We start from the raw sequence: 27,941 nt of genomic DNA on the forward strand, positions 1-27,941 counted from the left end.
TTCCAGCCTGTGTCCCACGCTGTACGCTGCCCGGCTCAGGCAGCATGACGATGGTGACATCATCTCGTCGCTTGTGCCGGCCTCTGATAGGCTTTAGGCCTAGTGCCAGCAGCCTGTGAGAGGAACGTGGAAGGGAGACACCTCTCAGCTGCCTCGCCACAGAATCCAACGGTATTGCTGTCCTGAGGACGGCAAGAAAGATGAATGTAGAGATGAGCGCTTCCACTTATCTCCAGGACTGAGCCGCCCGAGGCGATCGCCTCACCGCGCCTAATTGGTGGTGCAGCCCTGTTCAGATCAGGCCCAGCAGCTGCTCCGTCTGTTTCTTACACGTATATACTGTATGTCATGTCACTGTATATACTATCACTATATATAATGTCATTGTATAATACTGTTGTGAGGGCTCTGACAATAAAACCTTTCAGTCCTCCTCCCAGATAGGCCCTTCAGAGTTTGGGCCCCAAAGCAGGTGCTTCTCTTTCTTCTACTATATACTATAGCTATGCCCCTGTATTTATGATATGAGCTTCTAGTGCTGTATTTCCCTTATGAGCCTGGTTCTGGTGCTGTGTTCATGTAATGAGCTTGGTTCTGGTGCTGTGTTCATGTAATGAGCCTGGTTCTGGTGCTGTGTTCATGTAATGAGCCTGGTTCTGGTGCTGTGTTCATGTAATGAGCCTGGTTCTGGTGCTGTGTTCATGTAATGAGCTTGGTTCTGGTGCTGTGTTCATGTAATGAGCCTGGTTCTGGTGCTGTGTTCATGTAATGAGCTTGGTTCTGGTGCTGTGTTCATGTAATGAGCTTGGTTCTGGTGCTGTGTTCATGTAATGAGCCTGGTTCTGGTGCTGTGTTCATGTAATGAGCCTGGTTCTGGTGCTGTGTTCATGTAATGAGCCTGGTTCTGGTGCTGTGTTCATGTAATGAGCCTGGTTCTGGTGCTGTGTTCATGTAATGAGCCTGGTTCTGGTGCTGTGTTCATGTAATGAGCCTGGTTCTGGTGCTGTGTTCATGTAATGAGCCTGGTTCTGGTGCTGTGTTCATGTAATGAGCCTGGTTCTGGTGCTGTGTTCATGTAATGAGCTTGGTTCTGGTGCTGTGTTCATGTAATGAGCCTGGTTCTGGTGCTGTGTTCATGTAATGAGCCTGGTTCTGGTGCTGTGTTCATGTAATGAGCCTGGTTCTGGTGCTGTGTTCATGTAATGAGCCTGGTTCTGGTGCTGTGTTCATGTAATGAGCTTGGTTCTGGTGCTGTGTTCATGTAATGAGCCTGGTTCTGGTGCTGTGTTCATGTAATGAGCCTGGTTCTGGTGCTGTGTTCATGTAATGAGCCTGGTTCTGGTGCTGTGTCATGTAATGAGCCTGGTTCTGGTGCTGTGTTCATGTAATGAGCCTGGTTCTGGTGCTGTGTTCATGTAATGAGCCTGGTTCTGGTGCTGTGTTCATGTAATGAGCCTGGTTCTGGTGCTGTGTTCATGTAATGAGCCTGGTTCTGGTGCTGTGTTCATGTAATGAGCTTGGTTCTGGTGCTGTGTTCATGTAATGAGCTTGGTTCTGGTGCTGTGTTCATGTAATGAGCCTGGTTCTGGTGCTGTGTTCATGTAATGAGCCTGGTTCTGGTGCTGTGTTCATGTAATGAGCCTGGTTCTGGTGCTGTGTTCATGTAATGAGCTTGGTTCTGGTGCTGTGTTCATGTAATGAGCCTGGTTCTGGTGCTGTGTTCATGTAATGAGCTTGGTTCTGGTGCTGTGTTCATGTAATGAGCTTGGTTCTGGTGCTGTGTTCATGTAATGAGCCTGGTTCTGGTGCTGTGTTCATGTAATGAGCCTGGTTCTGGTGCTGTGTTCATGTAATGAGCCTGGTTCTGGTGCTGTGTTCATGTAATGAGCCTGGTTCTGGTGCTGTGTTCATGTAATGAGCTTGGTTCTGGTGCTGTGTTCATGTAATGAGCTTGGTTCTGGTGCTGTGTTCATGTAATGAGCCTGGTTCTGGTGCTGTGTTCATGTAATGAGCCTGGTTCTGGTGCTGTGTTCATGTAATGAGCCTGGTTCTGGTGCTGTGTTCATGTAATGAGCCTGGTTCTGGTGCTGTGTTCATGTAATGAGCCTGGTTCTGGTGCTGTGTTCATGTAATGAGCCTGGTTCTGGTGCTGTGTTCATGTAATGAGCTTGGTTCTGGTGCTGTGTTCATGTAATGAGCTTGGTTCTGGTGCTGTGTTCATGTAATGAGCTTGGTTCTGGTGCTGTGTTCATGTAATGAGCTTGGTTCTGGTGCTGTGTTCATGTAATGAGCCTGGTTCTGGTGCTGTGTTCATGTAATGAGCCTGGTTCTGGTGCTGTGTTCATGTAATGAGCCTGGTTCTGGTGCTGTGTTCATGTAATGAGCCTGGTTCTGGTGCTGTGTTCATGTAATGAGCTTGGTTCTGGTGCTGTGTTCATATAATGAGCCTGGTTCTGGTGCTGTGTTCATGTAATGAGCTTGGTTCTGGTGCTGTGTTCATGTAATGAGCCTGGTTCTGGTGCTGTGTTCATGTAATGAGCCTGGTTCTGGTGCTGTGAATTAACCTGAGATTAGTCCTGTCCCTGACTCATCTCACATACAGGACTCATCTCAGGTTAATTTGCATATGTATCAAATTGTTTTTTTTACACAATAAAAGCACACAGAGCTATGGGGACTGGGTATTGCGAATGTGCTAGCGGCCATCTAGCAACCCATGTCCTCAGCTCTATACACAAAATCCCGGTGACAGGTTCCCTATAAACTTGAACTACCTATTCACATCTGTGTTGGAAGCTCCCGTTCGCAGCCTCGATTACAGATTCTCTGAAAAAGTCTGGACAAAAAAGTCCTAAATGCAGGATTTTTTGCCGGGTAAAAAAGCGGCACCCTGAACATGAACCGATTGGACCCCATTGCAGGACAATGAAGTCTGCGCGCGCTCAGTTTATTTTACTTGTGTGCAGTGTTCCCTTTAAAGAGGTTATCCAACCCCTATTATCACCCCCCTAATGCCTGGGCCCCTCAGATAGGTTATATACTTACCCCGCTCCCTGGCACCCACTTAGCTCCTGATGCTCGCAAGGCCTCTGCTACATCTCAAAATCGGTGATGGGGGAAGGGGGGCAGCCAATAGCAGGCCGCGATGGGGACGAGTCTCCCTAGTGTCACCCGCAATGCTTAGTGCAGATAATAACCCTCCTTGGGTTTGCTCACCTTTCACGATGTATTGCCCAGCTACCTAACTGCTCCACTCAGCAACTACAGTGGCTTAGAGGGAACACTAGTTATGCCGAATCCGGCACTTCCGTTATTTTTCCTTCTTCTGCTCCTATAATGGACCAAAGCAACAGAATGTAATAACGCTCTTATGAAGAGTAAAAGTATTTAGGGGTGTAAAAAATGCTGCAAAGTTTGCTGTGCACTGTACGTCTTTTTCACTCCTCTCAGTCCATAGTGAATGCACCGTCCATGATTATGATGCAGATATAGGACTATAATTATAGAGGTTATCCGAGAAATGATATTGAATACCTATCCTAAGGACAGGTTATCATTATCACATTGGTGGGAGTCCCAGCACCTCCACCTATCAGCTGTTTCAGTAAGTGGCACAGGAGCTCTGGTGAGCGCTGAAGATACCTGGCAGCTTACCACAGCGCCATACATTGTATAGTGACTGTGCTTGGTACTGCAGTTGACTAGAATGGGACTGAGCTGCACCTAGGTCCTGTGACCAATGTCAGTCGCCGTCATTGGCCTAGGAAGAGGCCTAAGCGCTCACAGAGTGCCATAGCCTCCTCTAACAGTTGATTGGTGGGGGACCCAGGAATCAGACCTCTGCTGATCCGATATTGATGACCTATCCTAAGGATAGGTCATCAATATCAGTTCCCAGATAATCCCTTTAAGTTGGATGTGTTTGAGTAGGTATGTATGTAGATGTTAATACATATATATATATATATATATATATATATAAATACTAGCAGAAGGACTCGGCTTCGCACGGGTATATTTCATCTATTTCATTTAATGTTTCTGTGTCCTCCACAGTGCCCGCCCCTTTAACAGTGACCTCGACAGTGCCCGCCCCTTTAACAGTGACCTCCACAGTGCCCGCCCCTTTAGCAATGACCTCCACAGTGCCCGCCCCTTTAACAGTGACCTCCACAGTGCCCGCCCCTTTAACAGTGACCTCTACAGTGCCTGCCCCTTTAACAGTGACCTCCACTGCACCCCGCCCCTTTAACAGTGACCTCCACAGTGCCCGCCCCTTTAACAGTGACCTCCACAGCGCCCTGCCCCTTTAATGCTAGGGCTACACGACGACATGTGTCGCGCGACATTTTGTCTCAACGACTTTTACAATGATAGGCTATGGTGTCGCACTGCGACATGCGATATGCTGCGACTGCGACACGACAGTCGCAAAAAAATCCTGTGTGTCGTGCGACTTATTGTCATCCTATAGCCCTAGCCTAAAGCTGACCTACAGCAGTGAAGAAAAATGGCTGGGTTGTTATGGAAACCTGGAGTAAAACTGTGTGTATGGCAGTTGGGATTTGAAGAGAAAGACTTGCAGGCTTGTATTGGCTAATGCAGGTCATTTTGTGGGAATATCTCAGGAACGGTACGTCCTAAAGAGCTTAGACCGGTCTAAAACCTTCCCGGACACCTGATGTACCTGTGTGCCAAATTTAGTGAAGATCGGTTCAGTTGTTTGGTCACGCATAAAGAACAGACACACAGACAGACTTACAGACAGACACTCATTTTTATATATATAAGAGATATACTACAAACCTGCCACTTCTCCTAGAACATACAGGAAGCTCCAGGAATAAGGGGAGACCTTCTGAACTCCCAGAGGTGGTAAATACCCCCCACAGGGCATGGAGGACACGTCATGAAGTGGATGTGGGCAAACATGGAGGGAAAGTAGAGTCTCATAACGAGGAGTGTGTCCACACCTAAAAAAAAATTGGTCTTGTGCGCCGCACTCTCCTGCCTCCCTCCATGGGCGGATTGGCCATAGACCTTATAGGGAAATTTTCCATAGGCCGGTGCTCTATGGCAGGGGCCTCCCAAGCCCCCATCTCTGCCGCTGGCTGGGTACATAATATGCTAGCAATAGTAATTAACTCTGTGAGAATCAGGTAATCAGCTACATGTCCTCCTGAATTCAACTATGTCCCGCATCTCACCTCCTAAGCACCGTGCTCCATATCTTAATCAGACAACTGGAGGAGAACAGAAAATGGCCTCTGTTGATGGCGAACTCAGAGTGACAGCTTTTGGGGCAAGATATTGTGCGGCACTGTGGTATGTGGTATTTTGCTCTATGGCAGGGGTACTCAACTAGTTTTATTAAAGGTCCACATACCTGGGTCTGCAGTCAGACAAAGGTCCGAGCTGAATGCCAACAGTAAAGATAAATGCCCCAGTTAGTGCCCCCAGTAAGAATATCCTCCAGGGCACTCTCTGTTGCAGGGAACACCAGCCAGATGTTGGTTGAGATGCCCTTGATGGTAATTGGTGTTTAAGGTGCTTTGGTGGCTGGGCCCCTGGTTCGTGAAGCCAGCACCGTAAGGTGCAAATGTTGAGTTTAGTAGTGGAAATGATGAGGAGTCAGTTGTTATCAAACAGTTGAACATTTACTAAATTAATTGTCCTTAGGTAGTCAGTACAGACACAGTTCATTTGTAGGATATAAGTTTAATTGTATTCCTTTTATCAGGTTTAGGAAATTGTCAGTTGAGGAGTTCTCTTTAGGATTGACTTTTTACAGGCCAGACTTCTGTAGTTATTCTATGTCCAAACTATATCACCCTGGTACTGAATATGCAGTTTTCTACTTATCTTGAGCTATCCTATAAGGGCGTTCCCCTCACGGCAGGCAAACACTTCTGCTTCATTATTTGCAGGATGCTCCCCTAAAAAGGTTTAGGTTTTTCCACTATGTCCCGGAAGGCTTGTGTAGTGGATAAGGACAATTATGGCCTTAATCATCCAGTTGTGTCCAGGCACTCGTAAAGCTACTCCTGGTCACTTGTGCTGATATGGTCCATAAGCTGTGTTCAGCTGTTACCCTCACTAGTCTCTCTGCAGATACTGTCTGGTGCTTGGTTGCTGTAGAGAAATGTTCACTGTACTCCCTTAGCCTGGGCATGACCAAGGGGAAGAAATAGCAGACTACATGGTGGACGATGCCTGTTTCTCTCCTTTGTACACTTGCTTTTCCTCCTCTCACTAACTACTAACTTCCTGTTCTTCACACAGCTAGACACACCCAAGCTATATATATTATGTGGTGACAGCACCACCTAGGGGGGACTGGGTGTAATGACATTGCCAGCCTGATAATAGGAAATACCATACAATGCAAATACATAGGCAGATGTTTAAAGTGTCCCATTTACACACTGATGTGGGACGCTGCAAAAATACCGGCAATTAATATTGCCGGTAGAAAAAAATTACCGCCACTGGCAGGGCCACTAAAATACCGGCCTTGCCGGTGAGCTACTGACCGGGTGGCAACCCTAGCCGCAGAACAGACATATGTATCTTTGTTCCACATCCAATCCCCATTATTGGTGGATTGGATGCGGACCCCATCATTTCAATGGGGCCACAAAAGATGCAGACAGTACACGTGTACTCTCTGCATCTTTTGCGGCCCCATCCGCATCCAATCCACCAATAATGGGGATTGGATGAGGAACAAAAATATCATGGTGTGAATCGAGCCTTATCTTTATGTCACCATTACAGAAAGAGACACAGGCAAGATGGAATATGCCACTGATACTGTGGAGTCCCTTCCTGCAGTCAGTGATGCGTTCCCGCCCTGTCTGTACCCCTCAGACATCACCCCCCACCCCCAAACTGTGGACTTTATTCCATTGGTGGCAGTGGTGATGTCCAGCCTCATCTCCAGCAGCACCTTACGTGCCGCTGCTGCAGGAGCGGAGGGACTGAGCGCGCTGAGAAAGACAGCTTCCTCCACGTGCAGGCGCCGGATGAAAGCGCTGAGAAAGACAAGTCCCGGTGCCTGCATGTGGAGGAACCTGTCTCCCTCAGCGTGCTCCTCCCCTTCCATCCAGCTCCTGCATGGGTAGGAGCTTGTGCCCCAGCTCTTTCCGGCGCACTGGCAGATTAGGAAGCAGCCTAAAGAGCTGCTTCCTATGGAAGGGATAGGCAGGGGTCCGGACAGCTGGCATCCGCGGTCCGTATTTAGACCGCGGTACACCAGTTGAGTACCCCTGCTCTATGGTATCGCTGACTGCGCCTACTTTTGTTGCCCCAGCCTCCTGTCAATTTAGACCCGCCTATCATATGGGGCCACTTTTAGGTATTTTTTTCCAGGGCCACTTTAGGTTCCCAATCCGCCCCTGCCTCCCTCAAACCTACTAGGTCATGTTGTCAAGTATGCTACAGCATGGTGCACACTGCACTGAAAATTCCTCCTGGATTACTCCAAAGCAGTCTTGGTGTCTTGTGCTGTGCTTGGCATTGCAGCTCAGCCCCATTCACTTCAATAGGACTGAGCTGCACCCAGGCCACGTGATCTATGAATGTGATGTCACTGGCCTGATCAGTGAAGGTGCTGGGTGTCAGACCCCTACCGATCAGATATTGATGACCTCTCCTAAGGTTAGGCCATCAACATATGAATCCCAGAAAACCCCTTTATCTCAGACAACCCCTTTAACACAGCTCCAAAATAACAAATGCCACTTTTAGCATATACTGTATATCATATGTTTCAGAGGGACATTTTTGCTCCTTAACCTCCAGCTCCGAGTTCCACCTGCAGCTTCTGCACTCCATATTTACGTTCCTTCTTATGGAGAACCCCTTAAAGGTTCATTGACCCAAAAATAGATAGATACTGAGCAAGTTTTTGAGCAGTCATAAATATATAAGATCAACTAGCCATGACCTACATGAGGAAAAATGATATTGTGTCTCCAGTACAACACTCACAATATACAACAAAAATGTACATTATTATTTTTTTTTGGGAGGTCTGGTAATTTCGAGAATGTCCACCAGACTTCCCACTTATCCAGAGCAACATGATTTATCCATGTGCATTCAGTGGAATAAATTATTATAAAACATGGCACAATACTACATATGTACAAGTCCTTCCATTTCTCAGATTCCATCTAGTTGTTCTAGAAATACAGTAAACATTGCAAGGATATAATAACAAATTCAAGAACGTCCTGAAATGGAAATGGATCAAGTGATTCTGCTCCAGTCAGACAAAGTCATTAATCTGATAACCCTGGCGTGATGCAGATGACCAAGTCGGTGTATGGCTACTTTTATAGACTGGCGTTGGCCTGCTCATTGGTACCCTCCTCAGGTTGCGTGAAGGGTGGATGTAGGCTACTTGAGGAATGTCCTTCTGGCATGCCGTAAAGAGAAGAACAATTCCACCAATTATTGTCAAACCTGCTGAGATGAAGCCAACATAGAGAGCTTGGCCAATCTCAAACTTCATCCCGTAAGGAAGTGCTGGGTTATAAAAGTCTTGGACAACATCATTGGTCGACCATGCTACTGGAATGAGACATGTAAGACCAGCAAAGAGAAAGGCCACCCCACCAAGGATGACAATCATCTTCTTCGCTGAAGACCCTTTGGCACATTGGGTGCAGTTCATGCCAAACACAGAGACAACACATGCCAGGACTGAAAGGACACAAGATGTCACCATCATACCTCGTGCGATCTGAAGATTGCGGGGAAGTGCTAGCTGAGATTGATGGACTTGACACTGGTAGATTCCAGTGGTGTGCCATACACATTCCATCCAAAGGCCCTTCATGTATTCCACGGCCGTAATGATATTGGTGCCGACATGAGCGGTTCTCCACCAGTGAGGGAGTACGGTGGCAATAATCGTCCCAATGAAACCAATCAGGGATATGAAGAAGCCCAGTAACTGTAATGCCTATGCCTGCCATCGTCTTGAGTTGGCTTTACTCACTCCCACATCCAACGTGACTTTGTTTCCTCTCACTTGGTCAGATGTCTCTGAGGTCTCACACACACTTCAACCCCGTACTAATACCTCAAGCCAAAGTGGAAGAAGTTAAACATTGTATGAATACATAATGTAGGTGACCAATGAGGGCGAGACAAAAAAAATTCTAGCCTGAAGATTAGCATATTAACTGCATGTGCTGCTAGTGAGGGTGAGTTATGGGTTTTCCTCTCTGGAAAATTATATACCGGTTATGTATGAGTAAGAGAAGACGTGTTCCAGATTTGTATTGTAGCAATTTTTTTATGTGCTTTTTCTATGGGGTTAAAGTATTATTATTACTATTATAAGCATTGCATGAAGCATAAATATGGCGTCAATGTCTGATTGTTGGGGTCCAACCACTGAGAACTTTCAGTTGCTTAGAACGTAGAGGAACATGTCTGCCCTTCCGTAATGGTCAGACTTGCGAAAGAAAGGTGTTTATACCCCAATACGCACAGGCAGGCGGCGGGGCAAACACTGGTCCCTCCTGAATGGCCGCAGGTAAGAAAAGCACAATGTGGCTGTAACTACAGGGGGCACTATCGAGTTCCCTAGGGGATCAGTAGTCACGTGTTCAGTGTGTACTGTTCAAGGGCAAGAAAAAGGACCTGTCACCTCTCTGGATATGTGTTTTAGTAAATACTTGCACACTCCTGAGGCATTTTATTTATTTCAATACTACATTGTTTTATCCCTCTGTTATTCAACCTGGAAATGTATGAATGAATTGGCAACTGGGTGTTACTATTCAACTTGCTGTGTCGGCTATACACTGTTCTATCAGCGCTGACAGTGTCAGGCTGTATTGAAGAGGGGAATAACCCAGATGTAAGTAATGTGCTCTGAATGTATGACCACATCGCATGGTTGTGTTGTGGTTACGACACGGCCCCACTATGGTCGGGAACCACGCAGCCATACGGGCCGCATGCTTGCTCTTGTTAACTAATGAAGACCATAGCACAGCCACTTCGCAACCACGCCATGTGATCGGTAGCCTTAGTGGATAATCCATCTAGTCCTTAAAGGGGTTGTCCCACAAACAATATTCTATGCCCATGCTAGTACTAGTTTGGGAATGCAGAGAGAAGGACAAAAATGCTGTGCATATGGCTTTTTATTGTGCCATGTTTTGCTCCAGCAAGTGCCCAGGAGGTGCAGCTTCCTGTGAAGTGCTCTCTGCTTCCTAGCCCCTCCCCTCTGCCCTGAGTGACAGCTGTAGCCGGTGCTGTCAGCAGTTTTGCATGGTTAAAATTGAGACTTCCTTTAAAGGAGTTATCTGAGTTCCGAGCTGAACCCGGACATAACCCCTTCTTCACCCATTCAGCCCATGTGAGTGGAGTGTTTAGGCTAGGGCAGCGCTAAAGACCGCCCATTAGTGCCGGTGACATCACCGGGATCACGGCTAGACAGAAGTTGACAGAAGTTTCCAGAAGTCAAGGCGATCTCTTTAGGACAGGAATATACACTAAATACTACATCTGCTGGTGCTATACCGGCAGGGCCGGCTCCAGGTTCATGTGGGCCCTTGGGCGATAAATCCCAGTGAGCCCCCATGAGGCATTTTTTTACATTTACATGTCCCCCTGTGGCTTCCACACTGTATAATGACCCCCAGTGGCCCCTATACAATTATAATGACCACTAGTGGCCCTTCACACAGTATAATGCCCCCCCAATGCCCCCCCACACACACTTTATAATGACCCCCAGTGGCCCCACACACAGTATAATGACCCCACAGCGGCCCCCCATTCAGAATAATGACCCCCAGTAGGAATACTGTATGGAGGGGGCACTGGGGGTCATTGTACTGTATGGTGGTCACTGGGGGTCATTATATTGAATGAGGGCTCTGGTGGTCATCATACTGAATGGAGGGTCATTGGGGATCATTATACTAAATGGGGGACACTGGGGGTCTTTATACTATGTAAATGGCCCTCACAGTATAATGACCCCACAGTGGCCCTCCATTCAGAATAATGACCCCCAGTCACCCCCAAATTGGGGGTTATACTGTATGGAGGGGGCACTGGGGGTCATTATATTGAATGGGGGCTCTGGTGGTCATTATACTAAATGGAGGGTCATTATACTAAATGGGGGGCACTGGGGGTGATTATATTGTGTAAGGGGCCTTCACAGTGTAATGACCGCCCCAGTGGCCCCCTCACATACCTATCATTGGTGGAGCGCAGGAGAGCAGGCGGTCCTGTCATTCACTAACCGCAGCTCCCTGCGCTCCTTCTCTCCTCAGGCCCGCTGAAGCAGTGAGACACGCGTCATGACGTCACTGCTGGGCCGGGACTGGAGGAGAGAAGGAGATGTGCAGTGATGTAGCTAGAACTGACTGGGCCCCACAGAAAATGTTAGTACGCCCCCCGCTCCCCAGTGGGTTCACATCACGTTTTTCCTATCGCTTTGATGTATAGAAATGTGCAGCACTCCACGTTTTTGTATCCTGCAGAGTCCAGTAAAAAATGCATACATTAACGAATATGTTTTTTTACAATGGAACTGTATGGTGATCGGACGGCGCTGTACGGCATCAGTCTGAGGCATCTGTTAACGCATACATTTTTGGTATACATTAGATGGATGGCACAAATGGGATGTGAACCCAGCCCTAGTGTCAGAATAAGCACCAGTACACAGCGGAGCAGCGTGGCGGAGAGGGGAGGCCGCCATGTACTGACAGAGCGCTACCTGGTCCTGGTGGTCAGGGGTGAGGACTGTGTTTCCCAAGGATCATTTATCTACTGGGAAATACAGGGCACAGTATAATACACTAGAATCTATATAATATAAAGATATTAGCGCTACCCCCGAATAATAAAATAATAATACAATTAGGTGGTCTTTTATTATATAGAAATACGTCTATATTAGGCGTATTTCTGACACAGATTGTGGCGCAAAGGTCCTTAGCACCGCAATCTGTATCTTTTCCCGCTCATGCCAGGTCTAAAAAAAGTGGTGTGGGCATGGAAGGGGATACAGTTATGGCCATGCAGTTATTGGATACCACCGCCATACATTGACCGGATAACAACTCTGTACAGTGACTGGATAATACCGCCATACCGTGACCGGATAAAAGGGGGCACAATACAGGGAATTACAAGGGGCACTGCACAGGGTGTGGTGAGAGGGCACAATGCAGGGTATAGGGGCACAGTACGGGGTGGGGGGCACAGTCACATGACCCTGTGACGTTAGAAGGTCCTTCTGGTGAATGTGGTTCAGATGCCACCATAATGAGAGGCAGAGGAGTGAGACAGGGGCCCTGGGCCCTGGATGGACAGGAGGGGCGGACACAGCAAGTAGGTGGAAGTGGCTCTGAGGGGGATTCATACAACAAGTAGTGGCAGGAGGTCCGTGCAGGGCAGCAATAGGAGATAGGAGGGTGGAACAGGAGCTCTGGATACATGAGGGAGGAAAGGAGACAGCAGGGGCTCCAAGAGGATGAGATAGAGCAGGATATGGGGGGGGGGGGTGGACAGGTGTCATGGAGGTAAACTGCTTAATAAAACAGTAAAACAACTAAATAGAATGAAGCAGCATCCAGCAGCAGATCAAAGAGTCCCCCCCCCCTCCTGTCCCACAGACAAGAGACAGTCACAGTGCAGACTCACTGACAACCTGTGTTCACACTTCTGCTCCAGCCCTGCCGGTCTCTCTCCTCAGGCAGCATGTCCTGTGTAGAAGGGGCGTGTATGAGTCTCTGCAGCAGCCGGCCTCATGTGACTCAAAGGGCCCACCAAAGGGCTACTGCGTAAGTGAAATGACAGCAATGAGATCTTCCATCTGTATTGATGGAAGTGCTCATAGCAGCTCAGTGGTTTGCCGGGTTATGACACCGGCCCTGTATACCGGCCTCAATTAAATTCAGGGAATGCAGGTTTCACATGCATGCTGATCCCCTGAATTTAATGGAGGCCATTGTGGTACCAAAAGAGGTATAATACATCGCTCTGATAGAGAGGTGTGATCCGCACCTACACTTAGAATGGCGCCCCTAAAGTTATGGAGGGTGCAATGCGCATGCGCAGCCGCCTTCCATTTATTATTATGGGGCCGCTGAAAATAGCCAAGCACTTGACTGGTAGCGGTTGCCGCACAAGCGCGGTGCGTTCCCATTCACTACTATGGGAAGAGCGTTTGGTGGTGGCCGGATGCCGTAAACCTGGGGTCTTCCGGACACCTCCTTCTCCACTCTGTTCTAAGTGTAAAGGTGGGACCCGATTTGCCCCCATTATCTGAGATTAGAAAACCCCTTTAAAGTCAATGGATATATGAGTTGTCGCTGGATAACCTCGTGAAAACGAGATATATTAAGATATTAATTAGCGCAGAATTTTGGACATAAAATGAATTTAAAAAGGGGACAGTCACCAGAATTCAAGGTCAATCATTTCACTAAATGGACACTTAGAGATTCATTAACCTTACTGGTGAAGGAAATCTGCTCCCGAGCTAATGAACCCCGGAATGTTCCGTTTCCTAATGGTCGCTGCTATTTTTAGAAGCCATTAAGGCGCTATTTTTAGTTCTCCGCTTCAAGGCTAAAAAAAGGAAGTTTTTTAAATTTGGAAAATTTGTGCTAAATGCAGTTTCACAGCATCCAGGTCATAAAAGGGTTTGGGTTTGGTAATATCTAACTTTAGTGTGTTTGACCTGTTGCTTTAATGGTTGTGACATATTAGTAATAATGTTTTACTCTCACTTCTGTTTTACATGTGTATTTTTCTATAGTTTTCTGGTACAACTTATGTCCCTCATTTGTACAAATGTGAAAAATTCAGATTAAATGGTTAGCCCACCTTTGGGGCCTTTTGGACAGATCTCATGTTGCCAGACCTGCTGAGGGAAACACCGTATTTATCGCCCCATAAGACACACTTTCCCCCCCCAAAAAAATGTGGGGAAAATGCCAGTGTGTCTTATGGGGTGAATACTAATGAGTGTTTCCATTATGGAGGCGCTCATTAGTACTGGAGGACCGAGAAGCGGTGAATGCAGCGCTGCCCAGGCTCTGTACTCACCGCTTCCTGGTCCTCTGCCATTGGCTCTGCTGTGACTATGCACAGCATTAGGACGTCAGCACTCTGTGACCTCTCGCTGTGTGCGTCGGGTCACAGAAGAGAGTGCGGTAGGAAGAGAAGAGAGCTGGATTCTCCAAGCAGAGGCGGCGGCGTCTGCAGCATTAATTTTTTTTGCTATGAACAAGGCCGTCTAAACTGAGGTCTGGGGTCATTCACATTCAGGGGTCTGATCTGAGGTCTTAATGGGGGGGGAGGTTTATTCATAATGGCGCTGTTATCTGAGGTCTGGGGATCATTCATATTGGGGCTCTGATCTGAGGTCTGATTGGGGGTCATTCACATTGCGGTCTGAGCTGAGGTCTGATTGGGGGGTCTGATCTGATGTCTTATTGGCGTCTTATTAACATTGGGGATCCGATCTGAGGTCTGATTGAGGGTCTTATTAACATTGGGGTCTGAGCTGAGGTCTGATTTAGGGTCTTATTAACATTGGGGATCTGATCTGAGGTCTGATTGAGAGTCTTATTACATTGCGGTCTAATCAGAGGTCTGATTGAGGGTCTTATTAACATTGGGGGTCTAATACTTGTCCTCTAAAACCTAGGTGCGTGTTATGGTTAGGTGCGTCTTATAGAGTGAAAAATATGGTACTTACTTATGGACCCAATTGAGGCAGTTTTCACGTCACCATTATTTTTCCATTCTTCTGATCTATCAGAAGAGAAGAAAATAAAGAAATAAATGTATCCGGGGAAAAAAATACGGATCCTGAGCATCAGTTATGCACATTTGGCATCTGTCTGAACCATTTTGTTTGAGAACCCGGCCTGACTTGTATTAGGATGAAGAGTAAAGATACAAAAACATCAATTTTTTCCCCAAAAATAGATTTTGGAAAACAGCAACCACAACTTGAACACACAGCCTAAAAAAATCTGGTCCTGTAATGTGCAGGTGGAAAGGTGATAATTAGGCTACATGCACACGAACGTTGTTTGTTTACGTGTCCGTTCCGTTTTTTTTGCGGACACGATGCAGACCCATTCAGTTCAATGGGTCTGCAAAAATGCTATCCGCACCCGTATGTCCGTTCCGTAGCCCCGCAAAAAAATATAACATGTCCTATTCTTGTCTGTTTTAGGCAATGTTACAATGGATCCGCAAAAAAAAACGGCTGGCATATGGATGTCATCCGTTTTTTTTTTGCGGACCGCAAAACACATACGGTTGTGTGCATGTCGCCTTAGACTGTGGAAACTCACTAATTTCTTTACTGGAGAGAATGCAGCAAAATATATCAATGCAACAGGCCAAGCACCAACTTGCATATAAGGATCACCCCTATTAAACCATGTATATAGGCTGGTAGGGGTGATCCTGCAGTTTAAAATAATACCTTCCTCCTCACTCTCGGTGCCACTGTTGTTGAAAAAATCGTACTTTTATTCCTTTTCTGGCAGGCAATTTTGAGCACCAGGAAGCAGGCCTTTTCAGTACGAGCACCGATATAGTACGCCTACTGACGACTAAACACCAGCCCTTCCCCTTGATTGACAGCGATAGACCAAGTCGAAGTCGTACTCTAGCGCTGTGAATCAAGGGAAGGGGGAATGTTTAGACGTCGGTAGGCGTCTCATAGCGGTAGGAATAAAAGTACGATTTTATCAACAACCGTGGCGCTGACAGTGAGGAGGAAGCACATGTGCTCCCTCTGGAACAGTTCTGCTCTCACATGCACTGACTGGAACCCCCCCCCCCCCCTGTCCAAGTCATATACCCTTCCCCGAATGTTCTGGCCAAGAATCTGTCACGCTTTGCTGAGCACACAGGAATAAGATGTTGTAACTGCGTCTCTGTATGTTATAGGCCAGTGGGTCTCATTTATCAAATTGTGTTGCCCATAACAACCAATGGGAGCTCAAATATAATTTTTTTTCTGACCAGTTTCCAAAATGAAAGCTGTATAGCAATTCTTTTTTATTTTAGACAGTTTTGACAGATGAGGTCCTATGGCAACATTTTAGTGTAGGTGGATCTTCAGTATAAGGCCTCATGCACACGACAGTATTTTTTCACTGTCCGCAAAACGGGGTTCCGTTGGTCCGTGATCCGTGACCGTTTTTTCGTCCGTGGGTCTTCCTTGATTTTTGGAGGATCCACGGACATGAAAAAAAAGTCGTTTTGGTGTCCGCCTGGCCGTGCGAAGCCAAACGGATCCGTCCTGAATTACAATGCAAGTCAATGGGGACGGATCCGTTTGATGTTGACACAATATGGTGCAATTGCAAACGGATCCGTCCCCCATTGACTTTCAATGTAAAGTCAGGAGTCCCTTTTATACCATCGGATCGGAGTTTTCTCCAATCCGATGGTATATTTTAACTTGAAGCGTCCCCATCACCATGGGAACACCTCTATGTTAGAATATACCATCGGATTTGAGTTACATCGTGAAAACTCATATCCGACAGTATATTCTAACACAGAGGCGTTCCCATAGTGATGGGGACTAGAGTTGAGCAAACACCTGGATGTTCGGGTTCGAGAAGTTCGGCCGAACTTTCCGGAAATGTTCGGGTTCGGGATCCGAACCCGATCCGAACTTCGTCCCGAACCCGAACCCCATTGAAGTCAATGGGGACCCGAACTTTTCGGCACTAAAAAGGCTGTAAAACAGCCCAGGAAAGGGCTAGAGGGCTGCAAAAGGCAGCAACATGTAGGTAAATCCCCTGCAAACAAATGTGGATAGGGAAATGAATAAAAATAAAAATAAAATAAATAAAAATTAACCAATATCAATTGGAGAGAGGTCCTATAGCAGAGAATCTGGCTTCACATCACCCACCACTGTAACAGTCCATTGTCATATATTTAGGCCCCGGCACCCAGGCAGAGAAGAGAGGTCCCATAACAGAGAATCTGGCTTCATGTCAGCAGAGAATCAGTCTTCTTGTCATAGCAGAGAATCATGCTTCACGTCACCCAAAACTGGAACAGTCCATTGTCAGATATTTAGGCCCAGGCAGAGGAGAGAGGTCCCGTAACAGAGAATCTGGCTTCATGTCAGCAGAGAATCAGTCTTCATGTCATAGCAGAGAATCATGCTTCACGTCACCCAACACTGGAACAGTCCATTGTCAGATATTTAGGCCCAGGCACCCAGGCAGAGGAGAGAGGTCCCGTAACAGAGAATCTGGCTTCATGTCAGCAGAGAATCAGTCTTCATATCATAGCAGAGAATCAGGCTTCACGTCACCCAACACTGGAACAGTTCATTGTCAGATATTTAGGCCCAGGCACCCAGGCAGAGGAGAGAGGTCCCGTAACAGAGAATCTGGCTTCATGTCAGCAGAGAATCAGTCTTCATATCATAGCAGAGAATCATGCTTCACGTCACCCAACACTGGAAAAGTCCATTGTCATAAATTTAGGCCCCGGCACCCAGGCAGAGGAGAGAGGTCCCGTAACAGAGAATCTGGCTTCATGTCAGCAGAGAATCAGTCTTCATGTCATAGCAGAGAATCATGCTTCACGTCACCCAACACTGGAAAAGTCCATTGTCAGATATTTAGGCCCAGGCACCCAGGCAGAGGAGAGAGGTCCCGTAACAGAGAATCTGGCTTAATGTCAGCAGAGAATCAGTCTGCATGTCATAGCAGAGAATCAGGCTTCACGTCACCCACCACTGTAACAGTCTATTGTCATAAATTTAGGCCCCGGCACCGAGGCAGAGGAGAGAGGTCCCATAACAGAGAATCAGGCTTCATGTCAGCAGAGAATCAGTCTTCATGTCATAGCAGAGAATCAGGCTTCACGTCACCCAACATTGGAACAGTCCATTGTCATATATTTAGGCCCCGGCACCCAGACAGAGGAGAGGTTCATTCAACTTTGGGTTGCCCCGCAATATAATGGTAAAATGAAAATAAAAATAGGATTGAATGAGGAAGTGCCCTGGAGTACAATAATATATGGTTAAGGGGAGGTAGTTAATGTCTAATCTGCACAAGGGATGGACAGGTCCTGTGGGATCCATGCCTGGTTCATTTTTATGAACGTCAGCTTGTCCACATTGGCTGTAGACAGGCGGCTGCGTTTGTCTGTAATGACGCCCCCTGCCGTGCTGAATACACGTTCAGACAAAACGCTGGCCGCCAGGCAGGCCAGCACCTCCAAGGCATAAAAGGCTAGCTCTGGCCACGTGGACAATTTAGAGACCCAGAAGTTGAATGGGGCCGAACCATCAGTCAGTACGTGGAGGGGTGTGCACATGTACTGTTCCACCATGTTAGTGAAATGTTGCCTCCTGCTAACACGTTGCGTATCAGGTGGTGGTGCAGTTAGCTGTGGCGTGTTGACAAAACTTTTCCACATCTCTGCCATGCTAACCCTGCCCTCAGAGGAGCTGGCCGTGACACAGCTGCCTTGGCGACCTCTTGCTCCTCCTCTGCCTTGGCCTTGGGCTTCCACTTGTTCCCCTGTGACATTTGGGAATGCTCTCAGTAGCGCGTCTACCAACGTGCGCTTGTACTCGCGCATCTTCCTATCACGCTCCAGTGCAGGAAGTAAGGTGGGCACATTGTCTATGTACCGTGGATCCAGCAGGGTGGCAACCCAGTAGTTCGCACACGTTAAAATGTGGGCAACTCTGCTGTCGTTGCGCAGGCACTGCATCATGTAGTCGCTCATGTGTGCCAGGCTGCCCAGAGGTAAGGACAAGCTGTCCTTTGTGGGAGGCGTATCGTCATCGTCCTGCGCTTCCCCCCAGCCACGCACCAGTGATGGGCCCGAGCTGCGTTGGGTGCCACCCCGCTGTGACCATGCTTCACCCTCATCCTCCTCCACCTCCTCCTCGTCCTCCTCGTCCTCCAGTAGTGGGCCCTGGCTGGCCACATTTGTACCTGGCCTCTGCTGTTGCAAAAAACCTCCCTCTGAGTCACTTCGAAGAGACTGGCCTGAAAGTGCTAAAAATGACCCCTCTTCCTCCTCCTCCTCCTGGGCCACCTCCTCTTCCATCATCGCCCTAAGTGTTTTCTCAAGGAGACATAGAAGTGGTATTGTAACGCTGATAACGGCGTCATCGCCACTGGCCATGTTGGTGGAGTACTCGAAACAGCGCAACAGGGCACACAGGTCTCGCATGGAGGCCCAGTCATTGGTGGTGAAGTGGTGCTGTTCCGCAGTGCGACTGACCCGTGCCTGCTGCAGCTGAAACTCCACTATAGCCTGCTGCTGCTCGCACAGTCTGTCCAGCATGTGCAAGGTGGAGTTCCACCTGGTGGGCACGTCGCATATGAGGCGGTGAGCGGGAAGGCCGAAGTTACGCTGTAGCGCAGACAGGCGAGCAGCGGCAGGATGTGAACGCCGGAAGCGTGAACAGACGGCCCGCACTTTATGCAGCAGCTCTGACATGTCGGGGTAGTTGTGAATGAACTTCTGCACCACCAAATTCAGCACATGCACCAGGCAAGGGATGTGCGTCAAACTGGCTAGTCCCAGAGCTGCAACGAGATTTCGCCCATTATCGCACACCACCAGGCCGGGCTTGAGGCTCACCGGCAGCAACCACTCGTCGGTCTGTTGTTCTATACCCCGCCACAACTCCTGTGCGGTGTGGGGCCTGTCCCCCAAACATATGAGTTTCAGAATGGCCTGCTGACGTTTACCCTGGGCTGTGCTGAAGTTGGTGGTGAAGGTGTGTGGCTGACTGGATGAGCAGGTGGAAGAAGAGGAGGAGGAAGCCGAGTAGGAGGAGGAGGCAACAGGAGGCAAAGAATGTTGCCCTGCGATCCTTGGCGGCGGAAGGACGTGCGCCAAACAGCTCTCCGCCTGGGGCCCAGCCGCCACTACATTTACCCAGTGTGCAGTTAGGGAGATATAGCATCCCTGGTCCACGTATCTGTGTTTAGGTGGACCTTGCCACAGATGGCGTTGCGCAGTGCACACTTGATTTTATCGGATACTTGGTTGTGCAGGGAAGGCACGGCTCTCTTGAAGAAGTAGTGCCGGCTGGGAACAACATACTGTGGGACAGCAAGCGACATGAGCTGTTTGAAGCTGTCTGTGTCCACCAGCCTAAATGACAGCATTTCATAGGCCAGTAGTTTAGAAATGCTGACATTCAGGGCCAGGGATCGAGGGTGGCTAGGTGGGAATTTACGCTTTCTCTCAAATGTTTGTGAGATGGAGAGCTGAACGCTGGCGTGTGACATGGTTGAGATGCTTGGTGACGGAGGTGGTGGTGTTGGTGGTACATCCCATGTTTCCTGGGCGGCAGGTGCCAACGTTCCTCCAGAGGCGGAGGAAGAGGCCGAGGCGGCAGCAGCAGAAGAGGCCGAGGCGGCAACAGCAGAAGAGGCCGAGGCGGCAGCAGCAGAAGAGGTAGCAGGGGGAGCCTGAGTGACTTCCTTGGTTTTAAGGTGTTTACTCCACTGCAGTTCATGCTTTGCATGCAGGTGCCTGGTCATGCAGGTTGTGCTAAGGTTCAGAACGTTAATGCCTCGCTTCAGGCTCTGATGGCACAGCGTGCAAACCACTCGGGTCTTGTCGTCAGCACATTGTTTGAAGAAGTGCCATGCCAGGGAACTCCTTGAAGCTGCCTTTGGGGTGTTCGGTCCCAGATGGCGGCGGTCAGTAGCAGGCGGAGTCTCTTGGCGGCGGGTGTTCTGCTTTTGCCCCCTGCTCCCTCTTTTGCTACGCTGTTGGCTCGGTCTCACCACTGCCTCTTCCTCGGAACTGTGAAAGTCAGTGGCACGACCTTCATTCCATGTGGGGTCTAGGACCTCATCGTCCCCTGCATCGTCTTCCACCCAGTCTTGATCCCTGACCTCCTGTTCAGTCTGCACACTGCAGAAAGACGCAGCAGTTGGCACCTGTGTTTCGTCATCATCAGAGACGTGCTGAGGTGGTATTCCCATGTCCTCATCATCAGGAAACATAAGTGGTTGTGCGTCAGTGCATTCTATGTCTTCCACCGCTGGGGAAGGGCTGGGTGGATGCCCTTGGGAAACCCTGCCAGCGGAGTCTTCAAACAGCATAAGAGACTGCTGCATAACTTGAGGCTCAGACAGTTTCCCTGGTATGCATGGGGGTGATGTGACAGACTGATGGGGTTGGTTTTCAGGCGCCATCTGTGCGCTTTCTGCAGAAGACTGGGTGGGAGATAATGTGAACTGTCGGCCACCCAATTGACTAATGCCTGTACCTGCTCAGGCCTTACCATCCTTAGAATGGCATTGGGCCCCACCAAATATCGCTGTAAATTCGGGCGGCTACTGGGACCTGAGGTAGTTGGTACACTAGGACGTGTGGATGTGGCAGAACGGCCACGTCCTCTCCCAGCACCAGAGGGTCCACTAACACCACCACGACCATGTCCACGTCCCTTACTAGATGTTTTCCTCATTGTTATCGTTCACCACAATAAGAAAAATATTATTTGGCCCAATGTATTGAATTCAAATTCAGGCCTTTTTTTACAGACACCTAACACTATCTGGCTATCTATTTAGGTACCGTATTACACTAATACAGGCACAGCAGTAACCACAGATTTAGCTGAATATAAATTTGAGGCCTAGTATTTAGGCGCTGGATGACAGGTATACGTTTACGGACAGAATTAGACTTGGAAATGCACGGTAGCGTGTGAAGTTATTGTGGATGACCCTATCAGCACCTTGAATCTAATATACCCTTTTATGGATAGATTTAAAGTAGGTCTGATACAGCAGAAAACACTAATTTAGGAAATTGCTAAATTGGGAATTGTATTTTAACCCAGAACAAAAACTGTGCTTTGACGGACACTAAATAACTTGACCAGCCACAGCAATAAACACAGATTTAGATTAATGTAAATTTGAGGCCTATTATTTAGGCGCTGGATGACAGGTATACGTTTACGGACAGAATTAGACTGGGATATGCACAGTAGCGTGTGTGTGAAGTTATTGAGAATGACCCTATCTGCACCTTGAATCTAATATACCCTTTTAGGGATAGATTTAAAGTAGCCCTGATACAGCAGAAACCACTAATTTAGGAAATTGCTAAGTTGGGAATTGTATTTCAACCCTGAACAAAAATATATCCTTTGCCAGACAGCAGACAATATTACAATTGGATGGCCACAGCTGAAACTCCAGATTTAGGGTACTGCTATTTTGGCAATTGTATTTAACCCCTCAATAAAATAGCAAGCACAGCCAGGCCCCTGATGTAGGATATAGCCAAAAAATAACCACACTATTGATGGTTAAATGCACTTGGTGACAGCTTGCCCCTGATGTGGGATATAGCCAAAAAATAACCACACTATTGATGGTTAAATGCACTTGGTGACAGATTGCCCCTGATGTAGGATATAGCCAAAAAATAACCACACTATTGATGGTTAAATGCACTTGGTGACAGCTTGCCCCTGATGTGGGATATAGCCAAAAAATAACCACACTATTGATGGTTAAATGCACTTGGTGACAGCTTGCCCCTGATGTAGGATATAGCCAAAAAATAACCACACTATTGATGGTTAAATGCACTTGGTGACAGCTTGCCCCTGATGTGGGATATAGCCAAAAAATAACCACACTATTGATGGTTAAATGCACTTGGTGACAGCTTGCCCCTGATGTAGGATATAGCCAAAAAATAACCACACTATTGATGGTTAAATGCACTTGGTGACAGCTTGCCCCATATGTAGGATATAGCCAAAAAACAACCACACTATTGAGGGTTAAATGCACTTGGTGACAGCTTGCCCCATATGTAGTATATAGCCAAAAAATAACCACACTATTGATGGTTAAATGCACTTGGTGACAGCTTGACCCTGATGTAGGATATAGCCAAAAAAATAACCACACTATTGATGGTTAAATGCACTTGGTGACAGCTTGACCCTGATGTAGGATATAGCCAAAAAATAACCACACTATTGATGGTTAAATGCACTTGGTGACAGCTTGACCCTGATGTAGGATATAGCCAAAAAATAACCACACTATTGATGGTTAAATGCACTTGGTGACAGCTTGAACCTGATGTAGGATACAGCCAAAAAATAACCACACTATTGATGGTTAAATGCACTTGGTGACAGCTTGACCCTGATGTAGGATATAGCCAAAAAATAACCACACTATTGATGGTTAAATGCACTTGGTGACAGCTTGACCCTGATGTGGGATATAGCCAAAAAATAACCACACTATTGATGGTTAAATGCACTTGGTGACAGTTTGACCCTGATGTAGGATATAGCCAAAAAATAACCACACTATTGATGGTTAAATGCACTTTGTGACAGCTTGCCCCTGATGTAGGATATAGCCAAAAAATAACCACACTATTGATGGTTAAATGCACTTGGTGACAGCTTGACCCTGATGTAGGATATAGCCAAAAAATAACCACACTATTGATGGTTAAATGCACTTGGTGGCAGCTTGTGCTGGCGTACCACAAGACACAAAATGGCCGCCGGTCACCCCAGAAAAAAGTGAATGAAAAACGCTCTGGGCAGCCTAAAAACAGTGAGCAATTGAATAGCAGCAGTTCAATGATCCACAGCTGTAGATCGATCACTGAATTAAGTCTTTTGGATGAGTTAATCACTGCCTAATCTCGTCCTAACGTCGCAGCTGCAACCTCTCCCTATACTGATCAGAGCAGAGTGACGGGCGGCGCTACGTGACTCCAGCTTAAATAGAGGCTGGGTCACATGCTGCACTGGCCAATCACAGCCATGCTAATAGTAGGCATGGCTGTGACGGCCTCTTGGGGCAAGTAGTATGACACTTGTTGATTGGCTGCTTTGCAGCCTTTCAAAAAGCGCCAAGAAAGCGACGAACACCGAACCCGAACCCGGACTTTTACTAAAATGTTCGGGTCCGTGTCACGGACACCCCAAAATTCGGTACGAACCCGAACTATACAGTTCGGGTTCACTCATCCCTAATGGGGACGCTTCTAGTTAGAATATACGACAAACTGTGTACATGACTGCCCCTGGGGAGGGAGGGGGGTCTTCCCCCTGCTGCCTGGCAGCCCCTGATCTCTGACAGGGGGCCGTGATCAGCACAATTAACCCATCAGGTGCCGCACCTGATCATAGCCCCCTGTAAGAGATCAGGGCTGCCAGGCAGCAGGGGGAAGACCCCCCTCCCTCCCCAGTTTGAATATCATTGGTGGCCAGTGCGGCCCCCCCTCCCTCTCTCTATTGTAATAATAACATTGGTGGCCAGTGAGCGGCCTCCCCCGGCCCCCCCTCCCTCTATCGTAATAATAACATTGGTGGCCAGTGTGCGGCCTCCCCCGGCCCCCCCTCCCTCCCTCTATTGTAATAATAACATTGGTGGCCAGTGTGCAGCCCCCCGGCCCCTCCCCTTCCTACCTCTAATGTATTAATGCGTTGGTGGCACAGTGTGCACCCCCCCCCCCCGCCCCCCCTCCTTCCCTCTATTGCATTTATAACATTGGTGGCCAGCCAGTGTGCGGCCTCCCCTCTCCCCCCCCCCGATCATTGGTGGCAGCGGAGTTCCGATCGGAGTCCCAGTTTAATCGCTGGGGCTCCGATAGGTAACCATGGCAACCAGGACGCTACTGCAGTCCTGGTTGCCATGGTTACTTAGCAATAGTAGAAGCATCATACTTACCTGCTGGCTGCTGCGATGTCTGTGTCCGGCCGGGAGCTCCTCCTACTGGTAAGTGACAGGTCTGTGCGGCGCATTGCTTAATGATCTGTCACTTACCAGTAGGAGGAGCTCCCGGCCGGTCACAGACAGCGCAGCAGCCAGCAGGTAAGTATGATGCTTCTACTATTGCTAAGTAACCATGGCAACCAGGACTGCAGTAGCGTCCTGGTTGCCATGGTTACCGATCGTAGCCCCAGCGATTAAACTGGGACTCCGATCGGAACTCCGCTGCCACCAATTATCGGGGGGGAGGGGGGGGGAGAGGGGAGGCCGCACACTGTGCCACCAATGTTAATATTACAATAGAGGGAGGGAGGGGGGCCGCGGGGGCCGCACACTGTGCCACCAACGTATTGATACAATAGAGGGAGGGGGGGCGCACACTGTGCCACCAATGTTATTAATACAATAGAGGGAGGGGGGTGGCTGGGGGGGGCCGCACTGGCCACCAATGATATTGATACAATAGAGGGAGGGAGGGGGGGGGCCGCACTGGCCACCAATGAAATTTAAACTGGGGAGGGAGGGGGGTCTGCCCCCTGCTGCCTGGCAGCCCCGGATCTCTTACAGGGGGCTATGATACGCACAATTAACCCCTTCAGGTGCAGCACCTGAGGGGTTAATTGTGCTGATCACGGCCCCCTGTAAGAGATCGGGTGCTGCCAGGCAGCAGGGGGCAGTCATGTACACAGTTCGTTGTATATTCTAACTAGAAGCGTCCCCATCACTATGGGAAAGCCTCTGTGTTAGAATATACTGTCGGATCTGAGTTTTCACAAAGTGAAAACTCAGCTCTGAAAAAGCTTTTATGCAGACGGATCTTGAAAGTCAATGGGTCCGCAGAAAATCACGGAAAACGGAACAACGGCCACGGGTGCACACAACGGTCGTGTGCATGAGGTCTAACTGTTATAGTGGAAGCCCATGCAAACCGCGGGTCTGCTCACACTCTGTCTGGTTCTCCAGCAGTTTGGCCCCATTGCCCTCCCTTTTCTGCTGCCTGGGGGACCGAACTTCCAGAGCAGCACTGATCAACTCCTTTGCAGGCTGAGGCCTGCTCCTTGCCATCACCTCCATCACAACCTGAGGCCTGCTCTTTGCCAGCACTACTTCCCTATAGCGCAAGGTCTTCCTGTGGTACTTAACGTCCTTTTCCCATGACTGATGTAAAAAATGAAAATCAGCAATCGTATAGTACATGACAATCTGTTTTTAACAAAGCTAGAACCGGCCCTGTATCTCACATGGATCCTGAGATCTCCACATTCATTGCTCTGCTAGATTTATATCAAGCTGACTGCTCAGTGGGAGTGTCTTCTCTGCTGCAGCTCAGGGGGCGTGTCTCAGCTCTCCCTATCACAGCTAAGGGGGCGTGTCTCAGCTCTCCCTATCACAGCTCAGGGGGCGTGTCTCAGCTCTCCCTATCACAGCTCAGGAGGCAGTTGAAGGATGAAACTGAGCATGTGCGGCCATCTCAGTGAGCAGGACAAAGAAATAAGAAAAAAACTAACAGCAGGTGGCGCTATACAGATACATGCAATTAAAAAAGGATTCAGATTCAGGAGCTTGTTTGAAAACTGTAGAATATTTTTTCTGGGACAACCCCTTTAAGACACCTTGCTCCTGCTAGTTCGTTAACGTCCTGCAAAAGGAGTGCTGTTTCTACGTTAATCTGCCCATGTACCGTCCTTCGTTTTTTTCCCCAGATCTGACCCTTCACTGCCTGACCTGACATCTACCTGATCTCCGCTCTGACCGAGCTGCCTGCCCTGTTTATCGGATAACAAGAACTCTGCCTGCCCTGTCCTCGGCCTCTCCGTGACTATGGTTTTTCCTGATCCCGTCATACTCCGCACTGGTGTCCTGACCCCTGTGGGTCAGCAGTTACTTGAAAAGAGACTACTCCAAGAGGTAGCAGCCTGGTGTCTCCCCTGCAGCAGAGTCCGGATCCATGTATAGGGATTAAAGGGTGAAGACCAGGGAGGCCGCAACGATAACACCCTCAGGAGTAGCCCTAGGCAAAATCTGTTCAAGTGACACAGCAGATCGATATATGCTTCGTAATAAATATTATACATTATAATACACATTGTGAGTCATCTGGCCTAATTTATCAAATCTAGCTAGTGGAAAAATGCACCGTGTTGTCCATAATAACCAATCACAGTGCAGCTTTCAGTTTTCTGAAATAAAAGCTGTATTCTGATTTTTCCTACCAATTTTTAAGGAATAAGGTCAAATAATTTGCAAGGCATATTACCAAGCTGTATAACTTTTGATTGTACAGCGATTAAACCGTAGAGCCCCTGTACTGAAATATGGAGCGATATCATGGGAGCAAATTTCAGCAACGAAAAGAATGAAATAATTTGTTCTACGCGGACGTCTAGATTAACACAGAATTTAATCTCGCCAAGAAATAGCTCTTAAAAAATGATCCTACAATGTCAATGAACTTTACAGTAGTAAAACCAAGTATGAGAAAGTTCAGCGGGGCTGGAAAGAGTCATTAAACTTTATGATAATATGTGGTGGGGGTCTGTGTACCCTGCGCTGCTCATGAACGTTATCTCAGAGGACATGTAATTACACCTGGCTGAGAAAGCAGATCCCCACGCTAATAACCCTGCTCCCTGGCACTCTCCACTGACTCGTATGGTATTTCATGGGGTAAGTGACATAATACATATGTATACAGGAACCTTACCGGGAAAAGGATCTATATTGGGTTCTCTATATACCTTACATGCCGGCACGGTGTGCGAGACTGGTTTCCTGGTATGAGGTGACTCATGGACGATATTCACCAAGCTGAAAGGAAATATGATAATAATGAACAGCAGTTTGAACTCTCCGGGGTCTTTATTTCCAGAGTGCAGCCCTGTTTAGTGGGTAGATCTATAACTATACTCTACTACTTTTGATTACATACAGTATGCCCCCCCATTTACTGTATATAGGACGTACCCCAATTTATGGTTTTATGCATATGACCGTATATATTAGGGTGTGCACAACATTTAATATATATAAACCAGACAACTGGCATAAATACACTTAATGACAAAAAAAATGTTGGATCAGGAAGGAGTTGTTGGAATGAAACTTTTTATGTGTGACTGTAATGATGATTTATGGAAGTGA

At 47.9% G+C, this 27,941-nt stretch overlaps 1 protein-coding gene across 1 annotated transcript; it reads right to left on the reverse strand.

The window, feature by feature from the left end:
* Positions 1-5,743: 5,743 nt before the first annotated feature.
* On the reverse strand, positions 5,744-26,644 carry CLDN14 (claudin 14). Its single transcript, XM_044285922.1, has 2 exons — positions 26,537-26,644; positions 5,744-8,971 (listed from the first exon to the last, which is right to left on the reverse strand). The coding sequence occupies exons 1-2, from the start codon at positions 26,642-26,644 to the stop codon at positions 8,273-8,275; spliced, it is 807 nt and encodes a 268-aa protein (XP_044141857.1). The 3' UTR covers positions 5,744-8,272.
* Positions 26,645-27,941: the final 1,297 nt, after the last annotated feature.

The sequence above is a fragment of the Bufo gargarizans genome, chromosome 3 (assembly GCF_014858855.1).
Source record: "Bufo gargarizans isolate SCDJY-AF-19 chromosome 3, ASM1485885v1, whole genome shotgun sequence".
NCBI lineage: Eukaryota > Metazoa > Chordata > Amphibia > Anura > Bufonidae > Bufo > Bufo gargarizans.